We start from the raw sequence: 17,914 nt of genomic DNA on the forward strand, positions 1-17,914 counted from the left end.
TTCCCTTTTGTTACAATGGTTGACATATGGGACAGAAATATGAAAAAAATAGAGAACTGTTTAATGCAGTGATTTTTCCTGGTTTGGTAGAACAATTGAGGATTAAAGGTATCTTGAGGACATACAACTTTCCTCAGTCTACTGTCCTCACCACACGAAGATCCACGCTCAGCGCCATGCGCCACCATATGCACATACCGAATATATTGCTCCAGCAGTGCTGACTCACCCTATCTCAAAGCTCTCCTTGTCCCCAGTTTCATTTCATTTTTCATCTCATGCAACGCCTTAACAAGAAACCTTTTATCTTCCTTTCAGATATTAAAGAACGCAAACTCCAACAACTCATTGATACCAATGTCCATCCCGGACCCTCCACCTTTCCCGTCCCTCAGAGCCATTGTTTCTAACCCCAGCCCTTGCCATCTATTCACCGTACCCTTGGATCCTCACCTCTCTGAGGCTGAATGTGCTGTACTCAGCAAAGGATGCGGCTTCATCTTCTTGCACCCCACCTCAACAGATTTCGAGCTCTATGAAGAACTCTTCTCCCGCCGCCTTCCTCTCCGTGCTCACTTCTTAGAGCAGGAGTCTCCCCCCATTCAACAGGTCCTTTTACACGTTCCAGCAATCACCTTTCACCTGGACCTCTCCCTCTGGCTGCTTACCTGCTCATGATCGTTTGTTGAGAACTGTCGGCGTGACATCGACCATCTCAATTTCTCTGCTTCTCTCATCCACTCTAACCTGTCACCTTCTGAACTTGCCGCATTCCGCTCTTTTAGTCCAAACCTGACTTGGAAATCAAACCCGGCGACAAGAATGGGGCTGTTGTTGTCTGGCATACTAATCTCTACCTCGCAGAGGCTGAGCGTCAACTCTCAGCCATTTACTCCTACCTCTTCCTGGCCCATGACAGCACCACCGAGCATCAAGCCACTGTTCCTAGGACTATCACTGACCTCATCTCCTCTGGAGATCTTTGCTCCTTAGCTTCCAACTTCATTCTCCCAGCCCCAGACAGCCCACTTCTCCTCCCCTGTATCCACAAACAGAACTGTCCCAGTAGACCCATCGTGTCAGCTTGTTCCCGCCTCACCATTTCTTTCTATCTTGACTTCATACTCTCTCGTCCAATCCCCTCCCACCTACATCCGCGATTCCTCTAATGTCCAAATTATATCAACAACTTCCAGATCCCCAGCACTAACTGCCTCCTCATTACCATGGACGTCCAATCCCTTTATACCTCCATTCCCCACCAGCATGGTCTGAGGGCTTTCCGCTTCTTCCTGGAACAGAGGCCTGAACAATCCCCATCCACCACCAATCTCCACAATCTGGCTGAACTTGTCCTCTCACTGAACAATTTCTCCTTTAACATGGCTCACTTCCTCCAAACCAAAGGATTGGCTATGAGTACCCGCATGAGTCCCAGGTTTGCTGGTCTCTTTACGGGGTATGTGGAAATTTCCCAGTTCCGAGTCCTACTCCAGCCCCATCCCACAACACATCGATACATTGACGACTATTCCCATCTGGACCTGGAAATTTTTTATTAATTTTGCTTCCAATTTCTACTCCTCTATCAACTTTACATGATCCATCTCTGACACTTCCCTTCCCCGACTCCTCTATCTCAATTTCTGGGGATATATTGTCCACTAGTAACATTACAAGCCCACCGACTCCTAGCGCTAACTTGGCTACACCCCACATTCTGTAAGGACTCCATCCCATTTTCCCAGCTCCTTTGCCTTTGTCGCATCTGTTCCAATGATGCCACTTTCCAAAGCAGTGCGACTGACATGTCTTAATTCTTCCTTAATCTTGGTTTTCCATCTGCTGTGGTTGACAGGACCCATCTCTTGCATGTCTGCTCTTTTCCCTTCCTCTCCCTTCAAAACCAGGATAGGGTCCCCATTGTCCTCACTTTTCACCCCACCAGCCTCTGCATTGAACAAATCATTCTTTGCCAGTTCCGCCAACCCAGCAAGATGCCAAGGCCAAACACATCTTTACGTCACTCTGCCGTCAGCATTTATAATGATCTTTACTATTGTCACAAGTAGGCTTAAAGTAACACTGCAATGAAGTTACTGTGAAAATCCCCTAGTCGCCACACTCGGTCGCCTGTTCAAATGCACTGAGGGAGAATTCAGAATATCCAAATTACCTAACAGCACGTCTTTCGGGACTTGTGGGAGGAAACCGGAACATCCAGAGGAAACCCACGCAGACACAGGGAGAATGTGCAGACTCCGCACAGACAGTGACCCAAGCCTGGAATCGAACCTGGGACCCAGGTGCTGTGAAGCAATAGTGCTAATCACTGTGCTACCATGCCGTTCCACCACAGGAATTTCAGAGGGATCATTCCTTCGGGATCCTTCAACACCTCACCCTCTTTCTATGCAATCGCAGAAGGTATAACACCTGTCTTGTTACTTCTGCCCTGCTCACCATCCAAGGGCCTAAACATTTTTCAGGTGAGGCAGTGCTTCACATGCACCTCCTTCAATCTGGTCCATTACATTTCCTCTATATTGGGTAGACCAAACGCAGACTGGGTGACCGCTTTGCAGAACACCTTTGTCCGTCCACAAGCAGGACCCAGACCTTCCTGTCCTGCTCTCATGTCCAGTGTCTGTCTTTGGCCTGCTGCAATGTTCTAGTGAAGCCCAACGCAAACTGGAGGAACAGCGCCTCATCTTCCGATTAGGGGCATTAGAGCCTACCGGACTTAACATAGTGTTCACCAACTTCCGACTGAACTCTCCCTCCAACTTCACCCCATTTTTATTTATATCAATTTATTTTCATTTCTTCCATCAATCGTTTTTCCCTCACCATTGTTACCCCTCCCCCCACTTGGGCCATCTGGTCCCTGTTGCCCTTTAACACACTGCTTATCTTTGTTCTGACATTAGCACATTCTGATCTTTTAATGTTCCACGATTGCACCCTTCTTAGCCTTGATCACACCATTTACATTTCCTTTGTCTTTCTGTCAACGACATCTATCGCTGGCCCTCTATCCAGCCCTACTACTCCACAACCCCCCCCACAACTATAAATCTGACCCTATTTCCAGTTCTGACAAAGAGTCATGCAGACTTGAAACATTAGCTCCTTTCTCTCGCCACAGGTGCCTGTCAGACCTGCTGAGAATGTGCAGTATTTTCTATTTTAGTTCTGGATTTCAGCATCTGCAGTACTTGCTTTTATCTATCCCTAACATTTCCACCTCTACACCTATATACATACATGCCATCTCCAGCCAATTACTCCAATGCTTTTCTTGCTGTCTTATCATCCATATCCTTGTCTAAAATATTGATGCTCCCCTCACCCCTGTCCTTACTATTTACATTGGTTTCCAATACTCCACCTATTCAAAATTTAAATTCTTGCCCTTGGCTTTAAATCTTTCCATCTCCTTCTCCTTATTTCTCCAACCGTACAAACCTCCTTCAAAGTTTGTTCTTATGACTCCAATCTCTTGTGAACATTTTTAACAAAGCTTTTGATTACTCCTCCCCTATTATGACAAGTTGTCTAGGTTTATGCCTCTGTAAAGTACCTAGATGTTTCTCTTTGTTAAAGAAGTTAACTAAAGACAGGTAGTTTCTATGTAAAATGAGTGACATTTTTACCTAGTTCTGAGTGGCCATGGATCGACTGCAAGAAGGCAGTACCAGCCTCCCCGAACAGGCGCCGGACTGTGGCGACTAGGGGCTTTTCACAGTAACTTCATTGAAGCCTACTCATGACAATAAGCGATATTCATTCATTTTTCATTTCAGGCTCTTCCTAATTCAACAAATGGCAATCTCATACAGTCTCAAGATGGTTGATGTCATCAAATGCATTCTGTAAGGAGTGCTTTATTGAGGTTTGGTCTGAGGTTTATCCTTGGGACAGAAAACGGAGCATCTTTCAAATCCACGACTGCTACTATCTAGAAAGACAAGGGCAGCAGATACGTGGGAACACCACCACATGGAAGTTCCCCTCCAAGCCACTCACCATCCTGGCTTGGAAATATATCACCGTTCTTCACTGTCACTGGGTCAGAATCCTGCAATTTCCACCCTAACAGCACTGTGGGTATACCGACATCACATGGACTGAAGGAGTTCATGGAACCTACGAGGGAGCAAATATCCTAGATCTGGTCCTGTGTAATGCGAAAGGAATAATTAATGATCTCACAGTTAGGGATCCTCTCAGAAGGAGCGATCACAGTATGGTTGAATTTAAAATACAGATGGAGTGTGAGAAGGTAAAATCCAATGCCAGTGTCTTGTGCTTAAGCAAAGGAGACAACAATGGGATGAGGGAGGAGTTGGCGAGCATAGATTGGAAGCAAAGACTTTGCGGTGGGACAATTGACGAACAGTGGAGGGCTTTCAAAGAGATCATTTTCAGTGTTCAGAAAAAGTATATACCATTGAAAAGAAAGGACGTAGGAAAAGGGATAATCAGCTATGGATATCTAAGGAAATAAAGGAGGGTATCAAATTGAAAGAAAATGCATACAAAGTGGCAAAGATTAGTGGGAAGCGAGAGATTTGGGAAATCTTTAAAGGTCAACGGAAAGCCACAAAAAAGCTATAGAGAAAAGCAAGATAGATTAGGAGACTAAATTAGCTCAGGATATAAAAACAGACAGCAAACGTTTCTACAAATACCTAAAATGAAAAAGATTAGCTACGGTAAACATTGGTCCTTTAGAGGATGAGAAGGGGGATTTAATAATGGTAAATGAGGAAATTGCTGAGGCATTGAACAGGTATTTTACGTCGGCACTCACAGTGGAAGACACAAATAACATGCCAATAGTTGTTGGCAAGGAGGCTATGGCAGGTGAGGACCTAGAAACTATCATTAAGGAGGTAGTCATGATGTGGAGGTGCCGGCGTTGGACTGGGGTGGGCACAGTAAGAAGTCTTACAACACCAGGTTAAAGTCCAACAGGTTTATCTGGAATCATTAACTTTCAGAGCTCAGCTCCTTCATCAGGTGAGTCCGGTGAATGTGGTATATCTGGATTTCCAGAAGGTATTCGACAAGGTGCCGCAGAAAAAGCTGTTGCATAAGATAAAGGTGCATGGTGTTACAGGTAATGTATTAGTATGGATCGAGGATTGGTTAACTGACAGATAGCAAAGAGTGGGGATAAATGGGTATTTTTCGGGTTGGCGATCAGTGGCTAGTGGTGTGCCTCAGGGATCAGTGTTGGGTCCGCAATTGTTTACAATTTACATCAATGATCTGAAGTTGGGGACCAAGTGTAATGTGTCAAAGTTCGCAGATGACACTAAGATGAGTGGCAGAGCCAAGTGTGCACAGGACACTGAAAGTCTGCAGAGAGATATAGATAGTTTAAGTGAATGGGCAAGAGTCTGAAATGAAAAAAAAGTCTGGCAGATGTTCAATGTTGGTAAATGTGAGGTCATCAATTTTTGTAGCAATAACAGCAAAATGGACTATTATTTAAATGATAAAAAATTGCAGCATGCTTCAGTGCAGAGGGACCTGGGTGTCCTTGTGCATGTATCGCAAAAAGGTGGTTTGCAGTTGCAGCAAGTAATTAAGAAGGCAAATGGAATTTTGTCCTTCATTGCTAGAGGGATGGAGTTTAAAAGCAGGGAGGCTATGTTGCAGCTTCATAGGGTGCTGGTGAGGCCACATCTGGTGTACTGTGTACAGTTGTGGACTCTTTATTTAAGAAAGGATGTAGTGGCACTGGAGGGTGTGCAGAGGAGATTCACTAGGTTAATTCCGGAGTTGAGAGGATTGGCATATGAGGACAGACTCAGTAGACTGGGACAATATTCTTTGGAATTTAGAAGAATGAGGGGGATCTTATAGAAACATGTAAACTTATGAAGGGAATAAATAGCAGGGAGTGTGTTTCCACTGGCGGGTGAAACTAGAACGAAGGGGCAGAGCCTCAAAATAAGGGCGAGCAGATTAGGACTGAATTGAGGAGGTACTTTTTCACCCTAAGGGTCGTGAATCTGTGGAATTCCCTGCCCGGTGAAGCAGTTGAGGCTACCTCATTAAATGTTTTTAAGGCAAAGGTAAATAGATTTTTGAACAGTAAAGGAATAAAAGGTTACGGTGAGAAGGCGGGTAGGTGGAGCTGAGTCTACAAAAGGATCAGTCATGATCTTATTGAATGGCGGAGCAGGCTCGAAGGACCAGATGGCCTACCCCTGCTCCGAGTTCTTATGTTCAGGCAGCTTACCACTGCCTTCTCGAGGGCAATTAGGGACGGACAATAAATGGTAGCCTAGTCAGCGATGCCGACAGCATCCCTTGTTTAAATTTTCAAAAATTACTTCCTGGTCTCATTTCAAAAGTTAACTTTCAAGTCCAGTTCCTCCCATTACTTGGTGTGTTCATCCCTTTTCTTCCTGAACCTCTCTCTGCAGCACTGGCATGAACTTTCTGCATAAGATAACTGACTCATATATCTATCACCATTATTCATCTTTCCACCTGCATTTCCTTTATCAAACATCTTGCTTCTATTCATAACCGTCACCCACACCATACTGGGGCTCAGCACTTTAATTCTCCCTCGGCATTTTGTCACTGCAAATTAGAAAATTAAGGTATACAATGCTTCACAATGGCTGACTTGTAAGTTTGGAAGTTGTGTTGGAACATAAAATTCCCACAGGCTAATATCACAACTGGAGAGGTCTGCTAGGCTGACCTCTGTCCCGATCTCAACACAGAATCATTCAATGTTCTAGATATGAAAAGAAAAGTTAAAACCTAGGCCAGTGGAGTATATCCTGCTTGGGTTGATTGGCCTGTTTCTGAGCCCTGTTTCTGAGCTATATATCCTATGTAATCCGACACAATCCAAGATGTAATTCAGGAAAAATATCTGTTAAATCCCTCCCAACCCTGTGACCAAATCTACCCCAGGAGCTATATTGCCCCAGACTTATAATTCATTGTGATCTATCTACCCAGCCAGAAACAGAGTCAGCTCTCTTGTTACAGATATTCAGCGAATCACTGTTCATTACACAAGCCAGCAAGTACTCTCAGAAACCTGAATACTGTGTTACTCTGCACTGATTCTGTGTAAAATTATCCTTTACAGTCAACAATACTTATAGTTCAGCTTGATTTGTCATCGTGCTGCTTTTCTATCTATTAGAATTGTCAATCTTGGTGTGCGCTAACACATTCAATCTGCTCGAGATATACAAGTTGCAATTCACAGGAGGTGTAGGCCTGCTGCCATGTTACTGTTAGCATGAACAAAGAGTGTTGGGAGGAAGCCCAAACTGTAACAATACTTGGCAGTTAAAGTGGGATAACTATCACCTACAAACCAAAGACATGCTGTTCTAAGTCTAATTTTATCACATTATCAAAAGCAAACAACAGTAAAAGTGGGATCTCACAATGTTAGGCACCAAAAGTTAGAATTGGCTTGTCTGATTGTGAAGTAAAAGGATAAGGACCATGCATAGTTGTTGGTACAGTTAAACTGGATGCTGTAAAAAGAGCAAGGCAATCAAAAAGAGGACTAAACTTACATGAGCAAATTCCTGCTGGAAGGAGCCAAAGGGTTGTTTGCAAATTATATCTGCACCTGTAAAATATTTGATTATGAGACAAGATTATTGTTAAGTCCTTTGCAGAGATTTTTATTTGCACAAACACCCAATACAATTCATAAATTCCAAAATAATATTCATGCATAAAGGTCATGGGATAATTCTACAAACGTATTGGCTGACCGAGACACATGCGTGATTCCTGGTCTGAGTTGAGTCAGCAGATCTCTGAAAAAACAATAGTTAGGGTCTGCAATTAGCATCAGCTGTGAAAAATTGAGGCAGTGAATGGTTTACATTGTTGCAACTGATCACTATCCTGTTGGAGGTGAATGCATGTGAAGGGTAAATCGACAGGATCAGAGTAGATGAGAGAGCTGATTCAAAGAAAAGCTGTCAGGCAACATGGAGTTCATAAGGTCTGGAGCAGCAGAGAGTGAGTCCAACTTAGTGCAAAGATTGTTGATAGAAGAGTTCCTGAAGAACAAGTGGGGCAGAGCAGAATCTGCAGTCATGGAAGCAGGTAAATAACAGCAGAGCAGAAGTTACTCAGCATCACGAAAGCTGCATCAAGAGCAGGATGCACACCAACAAATGCAGGTCAAATATTGCTCGGGTTCAAGGTAAGTGGAAAAACAAAAATTAAACCTACAGAGCAACAGCTTGCATTAATGCAGCTCCTTTATTTTGTTTTGAAAATATTTTATTTGGTTTTTAACATTTTAGGCATAAAACAAAACAATGCAAAATGTCAAGAACAGAGACACACCCACTCCACCAACCAATACCTTAGCACTCAACCACCTCCCCCCGCCACCCCCCCCCCCCCCCCCCCCAAGCCTGACCATCCACCCTCGTCCCCAGCAGCTGACAGTAACCAGCTCTTTATGTCAGGCGTTTTAGTTGCTGTGATATGAAGAGTCTAAAGTTCTGTTCCTTTTTCACAAACACACATTTATTTCATTCCAACAGCCTTTGCACAAAGCTCTAACTATACATCACCTGACAGAGGCCTCCTGAAACCCCTTTACATATCAGTGTCAGTTAATGGATGCTTAACATAAATGAGACAACTAATTGCAATGTCTCTTAACCCATTACTTAACAGTCTCCCCTTCCTTGGAGAAAAAAAATAATTAGGTGAAAACAAAATTTCAGGAAACTCAAAAACACACATGATTTCCCCCCTTTTTGGGGGGAGAAACGAGAAAGAAGAAAAAAAAGTCACAGAAACAAGCGCCCTTCATGAACAATATCCAAAAGTTTCTGTGAACTCACCCCTCTTTTCGTACAACAGTCCGACAGTTGATAGCTCCTGTCGACCCATTTAATTTTTGTTATTTCCCCTCTGTCCAACATCTGCTTCAAACTTGAGATGTCTATCCGTAACCTCTTTTCATTGACACTTTTTGTAAAGTGCACATTTTCCCACAGGAATTTATTGTCAATGTGACAGTCAATAGGTATATTACCTAAATCCCCTAATCCCAAAATTTCTGTCAATATCATACTTATACAAAAGGCCATATCCACCGCCTCTACAAGGCTGAACGTCTCAGCAGCCAAAGTGCTTTTTACCACTCTCCTTATTTTCTTTGTTTCCCACACAAGTGTTACCATTGTTCCCCAAAAGGAAAATGATAAAACCTCCTGCGCTTGAAACCCCATCACATAAATTTGCGTAGGACGCATCACTATAAACTATGAGTTTCAAGTGCCTATGGTCACCTAAAACCAGGAACTTCAAAACACACTCCTGCATTTTTTAGTTTGGTCAACGCTTTATTTGCTCTTATTATGTCTTCCACTTTGGGATCATTCATTTTTGTACTCAACTCTAAGACATCAAAACTCACGTCCGGTCTAGTCTGTCTACCTAACCAGTTCAGTTGCCCAATTAAACAACGCAGTTGCTCTTTTTCTATCTTTGAAACCATTGCGTCTTTTTGTGAACTCGGCCACGACTAATTGCTATTGGGCTGATGCTTTCCAAATAAGATTGCTGACGTAAAGGTGCCCCTAACTTAGTCTGTCCAATTTCCAATCCAATATATTTAAATGCACCGGAAGCCTGACTTCCAACCCTGAATTCTTTCCTCAAACCAGAGATTACAATAGCTTCAAAATTACTAGTCCCAACCCACAAAAAATCATCTACATGCATCATAAAAATGTCAGAAAGATTTCCTTTATAGTGCCAGTAAAACATTGCAGGACCTGCTTTCAACTGGCAACAGCCTAACTTTAACAAAACTGACCTGACCGAAAAATACCAGACTCTAGATCCATCATTTAAACCATATACACATTTGTTCAACTTCCAGAGTACCCCTTCTGTGTTAGCTGCTTCTTTAGGAGGACAGAGAAAAATGTCTCTCTGGAGCTGATGCCCATGAAAAAAGGCAGCTTTTATATCTACAGATTTGCATTCACATGCCTTTGTGGCTAATGGAGCCAAGAAGATCTTTAAAATAATCTTTCCTGCTGTAGGCGAATCTTACCCTTAAATCCTGATCTTCTAAATTTTCTTCAAATCCCCTTGCCACGAGCCTGGTCTTTGCCTTATAAGTTCCATCCGGAAGAACCTTTTCCGTGCAAATCCATCTGTGGGATAAAGCTCTTTGTCCCCTATCCGGTACTTCCGTGTATACCCCAAATTCACTCCAACTATGCAATTTTTGCTGTTTAGCTTCTTTGATAACTTTTTCAAACTATTTGAAGCCACCAAAATCTCACGTGCACGTGGGCTTCTACTCCCATTAGTATTCGTAGTCTTACCTATGTTCCGAGATCTTGATAAACTACATCCCTTCTCCCGCCTGGTATCTCGTTCTGTACTGCTACTGCTTGATCTTTCCCTTCTGCTGTGGGATGTCCTTTCAATAGTTCTTGACTTTTTCCTGCGGACCTGTTCACTATCTGATGTACTACCTGAAGTGGCACTGCGTTTTTGTGCCCTCCATTTTTGAATGTTGTTTTCCCAATCCATTGTCTTGACTCCTTCCCTTGAATGCTGTACATTCAACCAATGTTTATACTTTCCAGTGGCCTTCCCTGCTCTACTAATAACAGTTGCATCCTTCCATTGACTGGACCCTTCAGGCAAGTATGTCACTTTTGTACCAACTTTTGGCAGTTGCCCTTTCGGAAAAATGGCCTCTTCTAATTCATCAGAAGTGTTGTGTTCCTCCACAGGAACCCTGTCTATATCAGTTAATTGGTCCTCATAGTTCTGTAACACCTGTAATGACCTGGTTCCTCGTCATGCCTGTCTGCTCTGTCTAAATTTGAAAATTTGTAATCTGTACTCATTATCCTTGATGAAGTACCCTAACAGTTTGATTACCATGTTGCAAAATAATTGTTTTGCCATCTATGCCTATGATCTTCCCTGGGCCTTTCCATTCATTAGAATTGTCTCTCTTATAGTATACCCTGCCTCCTTGCTGAAAAACGCCATCTGATGGCCGTACGTTATGTCTTAAAGCTCTGCGAATTCTTCCAGGGACGTCTGCTTCCAAAAAAGCTTTTCTACTGCTATGTAATGCATTTAAATGTTCAGCAAAATCAGAGCTAATTGTAGTCCCCTCCCAAGCTGGAGGCTGGTCATCCAAAATGGACAGAATTTTAGGATTTCTACCAAACACTAATTGATAAGGACTATAGCCCCCAACCATCTGCAATGAATTCTTTGCATGTACTGCCCATGCTAAAGCTGAATTTAACCTGTAATTTGGTCCATTTGCCAAATTTTCATAGAATTTACAGTGCAGAAGGAGGCCATTCGGCCCATCGAGTCTGCACCGGCTCTTGGAAAGAGCACCCTACCCAAGGTCCACACCTCCACCCTATCCCCACAACCCAACAACCCCACCCAACACTAAGGGCAATTTTGGACACTAAGGGCAATTTATCATGGCCAATCCACCTAACCTGCACATCTTTGGATTGTGGGAGGAAACCCACGCACACACGGGGAGGATGTGCAGACTCCGCACAGACAGTGACCCAAGCCGGAATCGAACCTGGGACCCTGGAGCTGTGAAGCAATTGTGCTACCCACAATGCTACCGTGCTGCTCCGAAGCAAGTCATAGATGACAGCATGATTTCTTTCAGACATCATTACTAAATGGGCTTTCTGCAGCCGTATTCATAACTCTGATATTCATGTTTTCACACATATCCCTAAATTCATCATTAGCACATTCTCCCCCATTGTCCGTAAGGAATTTTGCCGGTGGACCCATTCCTGTCCCTATCCATTTTTCCACGATTTGATCCAGAATTACTCTCTTTTCTTTACTTCGTACAATCGTTGATTGACTAAATCTGGTTGCTATATCTACAAAATGCAAAATAAATATATTATTTGCTTTATCCCAGATCTTAAGGTCCATGGCCACAATGTCGTTAAAATCTCTGGCCAAAGGTAGGGTTACTATCGGTCGTGCTGGTGTCCTTCTGTACTTCCTACAAACTTCACAACGGTTACTAACCTGTTCGATCAGTTTAGTATAGTCATCATCCCTTACCCCTGCATCCTTTAATAAATTTTTCAGCCTACGAGGAGACGGATGTGCAAATTGCCTATTCAGTTTTAATACCACAAGCTTTTTATCAGCTAAGTTTTATCAGCCATTTTCAACTGCCATTAACAAATCCTTAACCACTCTACTTGAAATATTATTTGTCAGTAATGGAATACAATAGTGTCTCGACTGTGTAATTTGTAAGTCCACCGTCTTTCCAAAAACTGTTGCCTTATCCTATTCCATATCCAGTTTCATGTGTGCTTTCTTCATCGACGGTCTGCTCAGAAGCAAAGGTATCTCACTTAATACAACATCCGTGCTAATGAAATGATTCACTCCGGCAATATTGCAAGGGATCACCACTCTTTGCAGCGACTTCACAGTATTATCATTCCCAAACCTGAAACTTGTGGAACTTTCAAATTCCTTAACCTTGTTACGATTTTCAGCATTCAAAGAGTCCAGGTAACATTTTAACCAGTCAATTCCACACACAGTAGATGTGCAGCCACTGTCCAATACAGCACAGTTGAAGGATTCTGCAACCAACACCCTCATTACTGGCGTAAAACTGCTTGTCGATAGGACAATGCCTTCTTTCTGGTCACTATCTTTTTCCTCTTCTGACTCTTCCGTGTCATGTGTCGCTTCAGACACTCTATCATAACGAGTTGGACAGTTGAAAGCATAATGGTATTGAGAGTCACATCAAAAACATCGATTCGTCATGCCCCGTGCATTTCTGGGGTTCATCTTCCTATTGTAGGTTCTAACTGGGTTTCTGTCTTCATAATTTCCTTGTCTCGGTCTCCTTCAATAGTCTTGAGCCCTGTTCGTAGCCATACGATTTTGCCATCCTGTTAGTAGTGTATCTTCCATATTCTGCCTTATTGCAGGCTGACCTATTTGGGTCATCAGAGCTATCGCAATCGAATGTTTCCCCAGAAACTTTTGTAAAGCTTTTGTCATCTGTTGGAATAAGGTATCCTGATCAGTAAACTGAACTCCTGTCAAAACCAGGAGCCTATCCATGTTGCTCACTCGAGCACAGTCAAGTAATTTAAAGGCCAACACAGACTGTGGAAATTCCAGGTTCTGTTTCTGCAGCCTTTTATATAGTCTGCCAAATTCCATTATATCGTCTTCCATGGAGATATCCTCCATTTTCCGGAACTTATCAAAATCCGACCATGCTTCATACGCACTTAACAAGTCATTTTTCTGGGCTTCCGGTGATGGCGGGCGGGAGGCTGCCGCACAATTGAGGGCTCCTGTTCAAGAACGGCATTTTTGGGACTTTAAGCCTGGTCCCAGGGTCCACAGAGGCGGCAAAAGCAGGGAGAAGGCACAGAGGCGGCAGAGTGAAGGCACCAGTGAAGAAAAATGTCAAGGTGGAGCAAAAGAACATCCATAAGGAAAACAGCTGAAGGTCCGTCGGGGAGTGGAAAGGTCACTGCGGGGTCACCAAGGGAAATGGAGGCTGGAGCACCAGGGGAGGCCGCATTTCTTATGGCTGAAGAAATAACTACGGTGATGGCTGCGAAATTTGAAAGGCAGTTTACAAAATACATGGAGACAATGAGGAAGGAGATGAGAGAGGTTTTGAGTGTGCTGGTGGAGGAGGCGATTTCCCCGGTGACGAAGGCGGTGGCAATGTGACATATCACAAGCGCAGTGGCGGAGGTGCGAGAGCAAGAGGAGGCGCTGAAGGGAGTGGAGGAGAAGTTATTGCAGCATGGTGAGCACCTTGCCTCGATGGGGAAGGAGATGCGGGAAGGTGATGGACATTAACAAGGATCTGCGAGGAAAAATGGAAGACCTGGAAAACATCCAGGCGACAGAATTTGAGGATTGTGGGGGTGCCCAAAGGAGTTGAAGGACCGAGGCCGACTGAGTATTTTGCCGCGATGCTGGCGAAACTATTGGGGAAGGATCCCTCCCGATATGAACTAGATCGGGCTCGTCGGTCGTGGACGCCTGTACCAAAGGCAAGTGAGCCGCCAAGGGTAGTGACTCTGTGCTTCTGTAGGTACAGTGTGAAGGAGAAGGTCCTGTGCTGGGCCAAGCAGAAGCGGGTGGTACAGTGGGCTGGAGCTAGTATACGTGTATTCCAGGACTTTACGGTGGAGCTGGCGAGGAGGCGGGCTGCCTTCAACCAGGTGAAGAGGGCACTGTACATTAGCAAGGTGCAGTGCAGCATTGTACATCCAGCGAAGCGGAGGGTGACTTACAAGCTGAGGGACTTTTATTTTGGAACGGCGGAAGCAGCGGAGGAGTTTGCGAAGGCAGAAGGACTGTGGCAGAACTGAGAAATTGAGAAATGGCCATGTGCCGATGTAACCTCATGACTGTATTTTCTTCTTTTTTGTTTCACTGCGTGCGGGTGTATGGGCTAAAGGAGCCAATGTTGTATATATTTGGACAAGGGAAGTGATGGGACTTTCACTCGAAATGAGGGCTCTTTGGGGTGTAGGTGGATATGCGGGGTTTGTGTGCTAAAAGGGGCTTTCTGGCCTTTCCTGGGGCTGGGCAAGGGGGAAAGGGACCCGGGCGGGGGCCTCCACGCTGGCCGGTTTAAGCCGGCCAGTGAAAGGGAGTGAGGTGGGGGGAGGGGCTGTGGCCATCGGAGCCTGGCAGAACAGGGTCCAAGTGGTCTAGCCGGGGTGGAAAGTTGGGGGGGAAGAGGAGTTTTACAACAGGCAGTGGACGGGAGGAGTTGGAGACTGTTGGGGGGGGGGGGGGGGGGGGGGGAGGAGGAGTGGACTCTATAGGTCAATGGTGACCATGGGCGGTCCCGGACTCCTTTTTCTTTTTCTCCTTTTTTTTTTGTTGCCACCGTGGGAGGGTTTGTTTTATTGGATGCATATATTGACAGGTGGGCCGTTGTTTGGGGTGGTGGGAGGATGCGATCGTTGGTATTGTTAAGGGGATTGATTTTGTATTTGTTACCGTTTACTGTTTGTGGGTGGGGTGTAAATTTTAGGAAAATGTTAAAATGGAGAATAAAAACATTTTTTTTTAAAAACAAGTCACCTTTCTTATAAATCTTATTCATATAATGTAATAAAGTCTCCAGACCTTCTTCTGGGTCTAACTCTTGCAATTCCAGCTCAGAAAGCACTTTGTTTCAGATTTTACTGCCATATGGTAGAGAAAGAGCCAATGCCATACCTTGTTTTCTCTTTCCCAAAGCAGTTACCTTAGTCCACATAACTACTGCACTTCTCCATTGGTCGTACGATTCCCTTTCAGAAAATAAGGGAGGATAGTCATATCCAGCCATTTTTATTCTCGGTTCAGCCATATATCCCTTTTTATTTTCTCACTCATTCCTTGGTTTGATCGGGGAAAGTTGTATCTTTCAACCCTTCACATTTGCACAGCAAACATCCTCTGCTACCAATTGTTAAGATATTTTAGTTGCTGTGATATGAAGAGTCTAAAGTTCTGTTCCTTTTTCACAAACACACATTTATTTCATTCCAACAGACTTTGCACAAAACCCTCACTGTACATCACCTGACAGAGGCCACCTGAAGCCCCTTTACATGTCAGTGTCAATTAATGGATACTTAACATAAATGAGACAACTAATTGCAATGTCTCTTAACCCATTACTTAACACTTTAAAGTGTAGAATAAACAGACCCCATCTATTGTGAAACCCCTCCATCACCCCCCTCAAAGCAAACTTAAACTTCTCAAAGTACAGGAACTCTGTCAAGTCCCCAAGCCACAGAGGCATAGGGCAGAGACGCTGCCCTCCACCGCAAACAGGACCTGCGTGCGAGCAATCAGCGTGGCAAAGGATAAAACATCTGCCCCGTTCCCGTCTGCAGCTCCAGCAAGTCTGACACACTAAATATGGCCCCAAATATCAGCTCCAAATCCACATGCAGAATCGGCGACATAGTGCTGAAAAAAGACCTCCAAAGTTTCTCCACCTTCAGGCAGGATCAGAACATATGTACATGGTTGGCCGGACCTCCCCACACTGCTCGCAAGTGTCCTCCACCCTCTCAAATAGCTAGCTCATCCTCTACCTCGTCAGGTGTGCCCTGTCTTAACTGTACTAACCCTGTGATGTGTCGCCAGTTAATATGACTAACTCCCGATTTAGAACGGCTAACTCCCGATTTAAAATGGCGAATGGCAAAGGCTGATGGGAAAGTCAGCCAACAGAACACAAACTAGCAGCTGCAGGTTGAGCAAGAGGATTTGTTTCCGCAGATGGAAAACCTCTCCCCTCAGCCCCATTGCTCCGTCATATTTTACAGAGAGCCCAGAACAGGACTTATGGGATAATCAAAGTCCGCAGTCACCATCGTTCTTCCCCCTCTGGAAATGTGAAAGCCGACGCACTGGCCAAAGCAGGTTCCAGGCATGGATACCTTTGGACACCCCCCCCCGAAAGCGCACCAGTGAGTGCAGTTCAGATCTCACAGACAAAGATCGAGGATCTAGTGGAGGCCCAGAAGCAGGACAGCAATCTCAGGGAGATTGTAAAAGGAAAATATCCAGCACCCTATGAGAGGTTTAGAAATGCACTGACCACACATGACGGTGTGGTGTTAAAAGACACCCTTTGTGATTCCTGAACAGGACAGGAATCAATTGATTTGCTTGTTCCATTACGGTCATGGACATCAGGGAATCGATCCCACTACAGCCCATCTCAAGCAGCTTTGTTGGTGGCCGAATTTAAAGGATGATGTAAACCATTACATAGAGAATTGTCTGATCTGCGCCCAGAAGATATGCCAAAAAGGCTCAACTCAGCCACACCCGACCCGTTAATGGCCTCTGGACTAACCTCCAGATTGATTTTATAGGACCATTGCCCCCTTGCAGGAATGGCTATAAATATCTACTTGTGGTAATTGACACATTTACAAAATGGGTGGAAGCATTTCCAGCCCGCACAAACTGCAAAAACCACAGCCAAGATTTTGACCCACCACATCTTTACAAGATGGGGACTCCCCCGCAGCATTGAATCAGACCAAGGTTCCCATTTTACGGGACGTGTCATGCAGAACGTCCTCACGATATTTGGCATCACCCAAAAATTCCACATAGCATACCACCCACAGTCGAGTGGTATCGTGGAGCGCATGAATCGGACCCTAAAATCCACCCTCAGAAAAATGGTCCAGAAGAACAACACCACTTGGGACTCAGTCCTCCCTTTTGCGCTGATGTTCTTACGTAACACAATTTCTACTTTCACAGGTTACACCCCACACACCCTCATGACCGGACGCCCCATGAAAGGCACAGAATATTTGTTAGGTTTGGACTTGACCAGCCCCGAAGTGACGGCCCTCACACACGAGAAAGCAGTCGAACAATTAATGGAAAATGTTAAAACGGCTCAGCTAGCAGCCGCAGTAAAATTGGGCACAAGGAAGAAACAGAGCAAAGCTTGTTTCGACAAGACAGTGCATGCGACTGAGTACAGTATAGGACAGCAAGTTATGCTCTCTGTATATAACCCCAGCACATTCCTGTCACCAAAATACTCGGGTCCGTATTCCATTGTGGACAAAGTAAGCCCTTCCGTTTATAAAATAAAGTACCCCAACGGTAAGACTGCGTGGTTTCATATAAACCAGCTGAAGGCATATGGAACACAGTCGAACCATGCACATCACGTCATGCTCGACGCAGCACACCCCAACACGCCCACAGCCAACGTAACCCTACCAACCCCCACCACGTCCAGCCCAGCCACGGACTCGACCTCGACTCCACCCCCAAAATATACACTCTGCCCCGGAATGCCCAC

At 44.6% G+C, this 17,914-nt stretch overlaps 1 protein-coding gene and 1 long non-coding RNA gene across 13 annotated transcripts in view; one reads left to right on the forward strand and one right to left on the reverse strand.

Moving 5' to 3' along the window:
* Window positions 1-17,914, reverse strand: part of LOC140410565 (CYFIP-related Rac1 interactor A) — a 380,318-nt gene that overhangs the window by 233,974 nt on the left and 128,430 nt on the right. For 10 of the 12 annotated variants that reach the window (XM_072498818.1, XM_072498824.1, XM_072498817.1 and 7 more), the window contains one exon: window positions 7,572-7,627. The exons of the other annotated variants lie outside the window; for them this stretch is intronic. Coding sequence is in view for 1 of the 10 variants with exons in the window: in XM_072498812.1 (XP_072354913.1) it covers window positions 7,572-7,627 (56 nt within the window). In the remaining 9 variants the exon portion in view is untranslated. The remainder of the gene's footprint in view (window positions 1-7,571; window positions 7,628-17,914) is intronic. 12 annotated transcript variants of the gene reach the window in all.
* LOC140410568 (uncharacterized) overlaps window positions 1-17,914 on the forward strand; it is a 59,065-nt gene that overhangs the window by 9,055 nt on the left and 32,096 nt on the right. The gene's annotated exons all lie outside the window — the stretch shown is intronic.

This window comes from Scyliorhinus torazame, chromosome 4, assembly GCF_047496885.1.
Source record: "Scyliorhinus torazame isolate Kashiwa2021f chromosome 4, sScyTor2.1, whole genome shotgun sequence".
Classification (NCBI taxonomy): domain Eukaryota; kingdom Metazoa; phylum Chordata; class Chondrichthyes; order Carcharhiniformes; family Scyliorhinidae; genus Scyliorhinus; species Scyliorhinus torazame.